General features: G+C 39.5%; 1 protein-coding gene and 1 pseudogene across 1 annotated transcript; both read left to right on the top strand.

The window, feature by feature from the left end:
- The first annotated feature begins 1,292 nt into the window (after positions 1 to 1,292).
- On the top strand, positions 1,293 to 3,776 carry LOC113065864 (profilin-1). The gene is made up of 4 exons (XM_026237413.1): positions 1,293 to 1,450; positions 1,545 to 1,690; positions 2,668 to 2,863; positions 3,260 to 3,776. Exons 2-4 carry the CDS (start codon positions 1,559 to 1,561, stop codon positions 3,355 to 3,357), a joined length of 426 nt encoding a protein of 141 aa, XP_026093198.1. The 5' UTR covers positions 1,293 to 1,450; positions 1,545 to 1,558; the 3' UTR covers positions 3,358 to 3,776.
- Positions 3,777 to 6,512: 2,736 nt separating this feature from the next.
- LOC113065863 (beta-enolase-like) overlaps positions 6,513 to 10,147 on the top strand; it is a 10,316-nt pseudogene continuing 6,681 nt past the window's right edge.

The following is a 10,147-nucleotide window of genomic DNA, read 5'->3' as shown; positions in this document are numbered from 1 at the left end:
TAATGGATTACAAGATATAACTAATTTGAAAGAGCTTTTGATGCACCACGCTTTTTAAATGACACTAAATTTGCATAACCTTATAAATAACTTGGCTAATGGTTAAAAAGAATCAGTACTACAGTAAAATGGCCGAAACAGTCCTTAGTTTAAATGCATCCTCTATAGTGACTGAAAAAGAGAGCAGAAGCATTTCTGTTGTGTTGTGGTCCTAAAAGAACCATTCTTGATTTGATTTTAAATAGTCTTGGTGAAGGTTTTAGGGAAGATATATTTGTTTCCGCTGGTGCTTTCTAACATCACTGCAACACAGTACTTTAGCTTGGTTTTTATGGAAGTGTTACAGTGTGAAAATCCCCCTGTAATGTTCTTAAGCGTTAAGTTTCATTCTTCTGAATCCGAGCTGAAGTTTGACGTGTTCTTGACAGGTTTGCCTGTCCATGGCCCCGCCCCGTTCTCTCACATGGCACGATCTGATTGGTTCCTGCAGTGGTCATCTGTCCAGCTCTCTAGAGTCAGGCTTGTGTGTAGAGATGATCTCCCAGCATCCTCTCTCCGTCACATACAGTAGAGGAATGAGCTTCAGTTGATCTCTGTAACTCTTGCTGTCATGTCATGCAGCTTGCAGATTCACAAACAGGATGTTGTGGTCACGTTCTGCTGTATTCAGCCGCCTCCTCTCTTCTCTATCGCTCTGCTAAAGGCCAAACTCCAGCCTAACTCCAGATCAGCTCAGACTTTAAACTCTAACTCAGATTAAACTTGAACTCGTATCAAAATGAAGCGTGTTGCCGGTTCGGATATGTGGAAGTGTGAATGAGATTTGAGAGCTGCCATTTCAGTTTGTTCCTCATCCATCATATGACTTGAGATCATGACTGCTATGCTGTTTTTTCATTTGTGATCTTAAGTCTGTGAAACACTCAGAACTTCTCAGTATATGTGTGGACTTGAAACAACATGTGTGCAGCTCAAAATAAATCCAAGATCCAGCACTAAGAGAGAGTGCACACAAACCCATGCTTTGATTAATGACAGAGAGCACCTGATTTCTGGATTCAGAGAGTGCATTTAGTGCATGCATTATGTCTTATCAGAAATGCAGTGTGAGTATATAAACCCACATGATTATTAAATCATAAGCATCTTTAAGACATCTGATAGGAAAGCTCTTGCAGATGTAAATGCACGTGTCCTGTCAGGGAGGTTTCCCTTATGTTTGCTAAATGAGACAACTGAATGTTCTCTAAAACATTAGAGTCCGTCAGCTTTGCCTTTACATATTGTGCATTCTGTGAAATGAGTTTCTGGAGGAATCTCTGAGCCAATGCGAGCAGCGCATCTTCGCTCGCGCGCTGGAGCGGAAGTGTGCCTCGGGGCAGGGCGCGAGCATATAAACTCACGCGGACTTCCTCAAACTCACTTTGCATCGGAGCAGAGACGCACTCAGGTACTCTCGGCCTCTCCTCGCGCGGGTGTCTGTCTGGCTCCCTGATGATGATGATGATGATGATGATGATGATGATGTGTTTTTCGCTCCTCAGATCTAAGCGGCATCATGAGCTGGGACAGCTACATCACGAGCCTGACCAAGAGCGAGTGGGTGGATGATGCGGTCATCCTCGGGTGCACACCGGGTCAGGAGTCCGTCTGGGCGTCAGCACCGGGCGGCTGGCTCAACCAAGTCACGGTACGACTTCTACACTACGCCCTTCTCTGTTTCTGTTAATCACGACGTGTTTAGCCATTTACTCGAAACTTTATTATTTGTATTAATTACTTTATTTTCGACCTGTTCCTTCTTCCTGGTGTGAGAAGCAGGATGCGCTCGCGTTATAACGGAGTTATATAACTCTCTGATAAGTTTTATGGCGCTCGCTGTGGTCTTCTTCAGCTCGATTCATTCGCTGAGTTTCCTCACTGCGCTCGAGCGGAGTTCGGAGCGCTCCTTATTTGGTCACGCGTGCTCGAAGGCGGAAGTGCGCCCCCCCCCCCACTCTGAGACAGGTTTTAGTGTCAGATGATTGAATATATATTAGTGATTAAATATTTAGCACAAGTAAGAGAGTCTTTCGCTTTTAAGTGATCTAAAGTGTCTGTGTGCAACATCATAAAGCAACGTTCAGTTTTCACGCGGATTATTTCAACACTCTGCTTCCTGTCTCAGGTTCCTCTCACTCACTTTCATTTTGACATGATATATATATATATATAAACACAAACAATTTGAGCGAAATCCCTGGATACATATGTATTTGAAATGCATACATTTCTAGTTTAGAAAAATACAGTTTGTACAGTAAAAAACATTACGGCTGTGGAGAGTCCCCTGTGTGTGTGTGTGTGTGTGTGTGTGTGTGTGTGTTGTTCATTCGTGTTTCCCCCGTTCAAGTTGTAACATGCAGCTCAGACTCTTAAAGTATTTTGAGATGCTCTCTCTCTCTCTCTCTCTCTCTCTCTCTCTCAAGGTTCTCTTCGTGCAATGTTTTTCCTGAAACGTTTTAGTTATTAATTGTTTCAGAACATTCAAAAGTAACGTTCCCTTAATAAAAAAAGAAAGAGAAAGAAAATGAGGAAATTCCTTGTGCGTTCAGGGTGTTTCCGCTTGTTTCAGCCTGCGTCTGCTGGACTGTTAAATCACAGTGTGTGTGTGTGTGTGTGTGTCAGGCGGCTGAGGTGAAGGCTATCATCGCCAGTGACCGCAGTACTCTGTTTGCCAATGGCGTGACTCTGGCCGGCAGGAAGTGCACGGTGCTGAGAGACGCTCTGAATGTGGACGGTCAGAACACCATGGACATCAAGATGAAGACCTCAGAGAAAGAGCCTGACCCCTTCTCCTTCACCATCGGCAGATCTCACAAAGGTAGAGTTAACACGCGCTGTATCAGTGACTCAGAGTCAGCACTCACAGAAAAAACTATACAAATCTAATATGTGGATAATTGAATCCATTTCAGTTTATATTTAAAACCTCTTCTTTCATTTATTTTTTTTAATTACAAATATTGTATGTAAATATATTAAAATTATTTATTTTATATGCATTTATATTAAAACATTTATTTTTATAATTTATATTTTAAAAAATGCAATGTCAATTTTTTTTGGGTGAACTTGGACCAGGACTCAAAAAAATGAATGATATTTTATTTCTTTAAATTTGACCTGGACGTGTTTTTATAAATGGAGTTTATGCAAATATATGAAATATTTTTTACGTGATGTGAGATTGACACGGTGATATTTCTCTCTCTTTCAGCCATTATCATTGCTAAAGGTGTAAAAGATGCTCACGGAGGCAAAGTCAATCCACCCGTCTTCGACATGACCGCATACCTCAGGAAATCGAACATGTGAACAAGCCCCGCCCCCGGCCCTACTGACTCCGCCCACTTCACCTGTCTGCAGGATCTGACCCAATCATAAAGCCAGAAGAACTGCTCCGAGATCAGAACTGCTCTTGTCTTCATCATCATCGTTATCTTCATCATCCCGGGAGTCTGAGATCTTGGTTTCTTCTCCAGTCAGGCAGCAGACCGCAAACTCTAGTTAATATCAAACTCATTTATTGGTTTTATCATGAATTAATCGATTGATTTATGGATTTCTAGTGTTTTCTGTGTTTTGGACGGGCGGAGCGTCCAGTCAAATGGTTTTAGCATTTGTTTGTATGCTTGTCTGTGTGAAAACCTGCTGAACAAAACCCAGATATCTGACTATTAGATGCCAAATAAAGAGAGAATGAGTTTGTACGGAGCAGCTCATATTTTTATCAACATTTCTTTAATTTGTTTGTTTTTTATTACTGTTTTGGTTTACCTTTTATTTATTTTTATTTCAGCTTAAGTTTTTCATTTCCTATCAAAGTTTTTATTAGCATTTTAAATCAGCTTTTATGTTTATGTATTTTATTTTTTTGTAATTTTGTTGTGTGTTTAACTCATTTTAAAATCACAATTTAGATTTAAATATTTTTATTTACATTTTAAACATTTCATTTAGCTGCCAAGGGTACATTTCAAATTTATTTTGCCAAATAATTATATTTTATATAATTTAAGCTTCATATTAATGAAAAAATATATAAATAGTTTTCAGTTAAGCTTAACAACAACTTTCAACATGCACACAACTCAAGAGGAGCTCATTAGAATATTCAGCGGCTGATGTGTGTGTCAGCCAATCACAGGCTGCTTTACTCTTTCTCTTCCAGTAAAGGTTTTGCATTCTCAGCACACTTGAATGAACACCTTTCTTCAGGACACTTTCACCAGCAGAAAGCTTGCTGACCCACACTGTCACACTCACTGCAAGGCAACAATTAACCTAAGAATGAGTTTATCTGATTAGACCAGTTTCCATTATGATCACGTGAGCTTGGAACATAGAAGTGAAACTGATGAAACCAGGCCAGATCTAGTGAGATGCATGCACAAGCTAACAAACACACTCGTTCATGCAGCACACACACTTTTTGTTTGTTTGTTTGTTTGTTTGTTTGTTCCTCCAGCAGATGCTTTAATACAGTGTCTCACTGTAAGGAAGCAGTAATTTGAGACACACTGATGTGAAGCAATAGTGCTGTAAGAGAGGAAACAGGAAGTTGTGCTTGTGACACACACAGACATGAGATCTATGATAGAGATTGACACACACACACACACACACACACACACACAGTGCAGCGCCATCACGTGGCAGTGATGTGTAACAGCAGCTCAGTCTGATTCTCTCTCTTCTGAATGTCATCTGTGGACTGAGAGATTTGAGTATTTCATTCAAATATTCTGCTCAACCTCTTACTGTGACTGCTTTGCATGCGCTGTGGTGACTTTGAGCAGAAATGCCAGCAGATAAAACATGGTGAAACACATTCATGTTCTCAGCTAACAGGAAACGTTGAGGAAAGGCTCTCTCAAAGTTATGAACAAACCTTCTCCCAATAACATTAATAGAACGTTTGTTCAAAGTCATCTGGTCGTTAATAATGTTCTCAAAATGTTAACACAAAAACATCCTCTGTACATTGTTTATGGACCCCCCCCCCACCCACCCAAAAATTACCCAATATCTTTAAATGTTGCAGAACATTCGAAAGTAACGATTCTGTATGTTCGTTACAATATGATAACATGGAATGTTCAACCAAGAAAATACATTTCTGAAACATTTTAATAACTGGATGTTCAGTTACGTTTTCTTAACCTAGTTGGAACGTTAGCAAAACATTCGTAAAACATGTTTTAGGAAGATAAATGCATCGTAACGTTTTAGAATCACAGAACATCGACTGAGAGCAGAAACAACAACAGGAACAGACACAAGAGCTGATTGTTGTGAATCTGTCTCTCATGATAGTGGAACTAATTTTAGCCTGGTGTTAAAGAGAGAGAGAAACACAGGGAAAGAGCCCTGTACGTGCCCTTTAGGTCCGAACCCAAACTCACGCTCACATTTCCCTCTTTAACTCAACCCTGACCTTTCATTCAGGTCCAGAGCTGGACGAGGGACAGTCGGAGTGTTTCACGTCTCGCTGACAGGAAGAGACCTCCATCAAGAGTCCTGACGGACATCAGACGTCATCAGACACAATCAGATCAACACTGGAAATATCTGTTGCACACAGTGAAGCTCAAGTTCCAACCCTCATATACTAAAACCTGTGTGTTTCAGGGCAAATAAAAAAATAAAAATCCAATATGAAGTTGGCCTACATTTGTGGATGGAATAATACTTATGTTTCTTATTTAACAATGTTTTTTTTGTGTGTATTGTAATATTGTTATATTACATGTTTTTGACACGTGTTATAGACATTAAACAAAGTTTTTCTTTAAATGTTACATATGTGAATGTTTTCTTTGACTGAAATAAATATATATTTGCGAATGCTTTTTGTCATATATATTTATAGTATATATTTTTTTTATGGTGGTGACCTCTTGACCTCCAGATCTCAAGCCATAACACTTAAACAGACCTTTTGGTGACTTTGTCATACAACCATTGCACTATATATGCAGTTGTATAATGTGTACAATATGCATTGAATACACAGGCTTCTTAATGAACTGACTGAAATGTGCAATACACAACCACCGCAAGAAAAAAACTTAACATTTGTAGTTGCATACTATTTACCTTAATATATATATTTATATAATAGTGACTTATAATATACACTAAGTATGCATTAAACAGTATGTCAGCATTTCAGTCCAAACACATCTAGAGTAAGTGATTCTTAATTCAGAATACTAAGATTGATCTGCTAGCATGTCAAACAATGGCACAGGACTGCATTAGCGGCTTAATTTAATGACGTGTGTATGTTCTGTGATGTTTATAAAGGCAGTCTAGTGATTAGGTATGATGGCATTTATATTGGATTACTTTGTTGCAATTGAGAACATCACAGATGTGGGCGTGTCCTGAAACGGTGTAAATGTCTGGTGTTTGTAGACGCTCCCTAAGGCTTCCCCCTTATACGGGGACGTTGCTAAGAGACCGTCTATAAATTGCGCCTCCGGGGTCAGAACGCGCAGTCACTCCTCGTCTAACACCGAGACCGACGCGGACTCGACGCTCCCGCAGGTAATAACGCAAACCCGCACGGATGTGACCAGAACTGTGTTCTCACGCTCGAGTGTAGCCTGGAGCTGCTGCTTCCTGATTGGAGCGGCTGATCTGAGATCAGTTCTGCGGACGGAGCTCGTGCACGCTGCCGAGCGCGTCTCCTGATCCGGGATCAGCGGAACTTCCGCTCTGTCTGAGTGGTTTAATATAGATGTGTGAATAAGTTTGCTGTTAGGAGGAATATTGTGTATTCTGTGGCTGAACGCAGAGTTTGTCAAATCGGAACCGATTTAAGCCACTTTTTTTAACTGAACTGTATGACCTTCACGCTTCCGGTGGAACCATCGCAGAATAGTACATTAGGCCTAAATATTAATCACTAATTAATTTGATAAAAAGTTGTAAAACGACTTTGTCTTATAAATATATATTAAAGACAAATTACTGTAATTCACTAAATGATTACAAAAGAAGCGTTCAGAAGTTATATGCTAAAGTCCGTTATTAATGCGTCATAGTATGCATTGTTTAATACATGATTGTTGCGTCAGTGCGCACGCGCAGTGCTGTGATCGTGGAAATCATGAAAATGTTTATTATTATTTACACGCTTTAGAAATACCTCACATTCAGACGAAAACTTGCTTTAGCCATTTCTGAAATATGAAAAATCCTCAAATTAGTCAGAAGTTTCTTTGTTTTGTTTTTTTTGCATCGCATTCTAAATATTTTATCACCCGCCACAAAGCTGCAAAAAGGTGCATTTTTTTAAATACCAATAATTTGCAAAACTGAAATTGAGTTACACATATGAGGATCTGATGCAGATTATTAATGATGTTTATTATACTGTAGAGAGAGAGAGAGAGAGAGAGAGAGAGAGAGATAGTGTGTGTGTGTGTGTGTGTGTGTGTGTGTGTGTGTATGTGTCTGACAGTGGAGTACAGTGTCATTGCTCGCATGCAAAGGTCAGAGTGTTGGACACAAAGGTCAGAGTTCAGCGAGGCTTTGTAAAGGTCATATAAAGTTGTCAAGGTATGACCAAGATATTTCACTCAGTCACACACACACACACACACACACACACACACATTCTCCAGAGGTCTTTCCTGTCCTCTGCTGTAGCCGCTCTATTAATAGAGAAACCACAGACTGTATCTGTGTCGGACAGCTGAAGTGTGTGTACAGTATCTCATGCTTTGAGCAGATGTTTTTCATTTTTGACCGATTTTATGTGTTATTTTATTTTTACACACACACACACACACACACACACACACACACACTTGCATGTGAAAGATGTAAGAATTACTGCAAGAATAACACTTCAAACATGATTGAAAAATATAAATATATAATGTCTAAATGAGTATCCAAATATATATTTTCAAAGCATAAAATAGAACTAATCAAATAGAATTAAAATAGAATGAATGTATTAACTTGGCTGAATGTGTGTGACAGATTCCAGTAATGAATGAACATCGTCAGCATGATTCTGACCAGATGTATTGAAGTCATGTTATTGTTATTTGTTTGATGGCAGCAATCTAGCACAAATGCATCATAAAGGTTAATATTTTCCTAGTTTCAGATTATAGAAGTGTATATTTGAAATTTTGAACGTAGTGAAGTTTTGAAAGCTTGTGTATTTGCACGTAGAAATTAAGCCTGGATGGATTTAAACGAGCTTTAAATTAAGTATAATCCCAAAATAATTTCTGTGTGTGTGTGCGTTTGTGTGTGTGTGTGTGTGCGTCTGTGTGTGTGTGTGTGTGTGACGGTGTGTGCGTGTGTGTGTGTGTGTGTGTGTGTGTGTGTGCGCGTGTGTGCGTGGTGTGTGTGTGTGTGTGACGGTGTGCGTCTGTGTGTGTGTGTGTGTCTCAGGATGTCCATCAGTAAGATTCACGCTCGTGAGATCCTCGACTCCAGAGGAAACCCCACCGTGGAGGTGGATCTGTACACCGCTAAAGGTACAAACACACTGTCTGTCTCACGCACCCTAGCAACACCCTAGCAACCACCTCCTGAGGAAATGTTCCTGCTGTGGTTGGTAACTGATGTGTGATTGATTGGTCAGGACGGTTCCGGGCAGCTGTTCCCAGCGGAGCTTCCACCGGAGTCCATGAGGCGCTGGAGCTCCGAGACGGAGACAAGACACGCTACCTGGGGAAAGGTACACACACACACACACACACAGAGACAGACACACACACAGAGACAGACACACACACAGAGACAGACACACACACAGACACACACACACACAGACACACACACAGAGACACACACAGACAGACAGAGACACACACACACACTAGGGGTGGGCGATATCTCGATATTTAAAATATATCGAGATATTTTTTAAACACGATATGGATTTTGACATATCGTATATATCGATATATTGTTTATATTCTGATTCCGCCACTTTGCTTGTTTGCCTTCCCTGTGCTGTGCTCGCCCCCCGCCTCCTTGCTTTTGTCCCCTCTCACCTCGCGTGTAGAGAACTAGTAAAAAAAAAAAAAAAAAAGACAACTGGCTCCATTATATGGAGATACTTCAGTTTTAAGGCGTAGGGCGAACGGCAGGCAGATGTCTACTGTAGGGCCCAATGAAACGCGGACGGAATCGCGGAATCCAGTCATAAAAATGGAATCTACAGTTTAACGCGGAATGTCACGGAATTGGTCAAATTTTGAATGAATTAATCAAAAGTCGGTAATGCACTTACATCAAATCGCGAAATGGACTAATATCTGCAAATATTAACCCGGAAAAGTCTATTTAAATATGAATCCTGCATGTTCTGCGTGTCTGTGTCAACGAATGGAGCAGAAGCGCGTCTTCATTCATTAAACACGGAAGCTCGCATAACGCTCGCGCTGATTTCATTGTCTTTCCTCTCTCTAAATAAAGACGTGAACACATGAGGAACATCTCCAGAACTGCACTGAGAGTCACTTCATGAGCATATGACCGTTTGATTTGAGTAAAACTAGCTCATATCACATCATAGACTGTTGTATCACATACACAGAACTGTAAAGGTAAACCCGTCAAAATAAAAGTATTTGACAGAAATCTATCACTATTGTTCAGCAGAATGTAGATAGCCCACTACTACTACTATTAAAATGAAACGAACATAATTTTATAAGGAATAATCACACAACATTTCTCCCATGTTTTATTTTTAATAGTAAATCCCCTTTGTTTACCAAAAAATAAAGTTTGCCTAATTTTAAATAATTAAAAGATAAATTAAATGAATGTTTTATGCCTTCATTTGATAATCAGAAAAATGTAAATACACAGAATTTCTGAAGGGAAAAAAACATTTCACATAAGGCTATTTTAAGAATTGTTTTTAACTAATTAAGTTGTTTTTATGCATTTAAATAATTGCACATGCTAAAACACAGAATTAGGTAACAATAAAACATATGGTGAAGAAAAAAATAAAATGTTTCATAGGCCCCGTAACATGTAATATTTGCCATATTTGTTTTTGCAGTAGTTTTTTTGGGGGTTATTTTTCCTGTAAAGATATCGAGATATATTTTTTGCT

This window comes from Carassius auratus, chromosome 48, assembly GCF_003368295.1.
Source record: "Carassius auratus strain Wakin chromosome 48, ASM336829v1, whole genome shotgun sequence".
NCBI classification, from domain to species: Eukaryota; Metazoa; Chordata; class Actinopteri; order Cypriniformes; family Cyprinidae; genus Carassius; species Carassius auratus.
Note: the sequence above shows the minus strand (reverse complement) of the source record. Positions and strands in the feature narration are given on the sequence as shown.

What these genes read in the sequence shown, in the direction of transcription:
- LOC113065864 (XM_026237413.1), top strand. Translation starts at nt 1,559, where the DNA reads ATGAGCTGGGACAGCTACATCACGAGCCTGACCAAGAGCGAGTGGGTG. An exon ending in GCTGGCTCAACCAAGTCACG is followed by an intron (nt 1,691 to 2,667) that starts GTACGACTTCTA and finishes TGTGTGTGTCAG; the next exon opens with GCGGCTGAGGTGAAGGCTAT. An exon ending in CATCGGCAGATCTCACAAAG is followed by an intron (nt 2,864 to 3,259) that starts GTAGAGTTAACA and finishes TCTCTCTTTCAG; the next exon opens with CCATTATCATTGCTAAAGGT.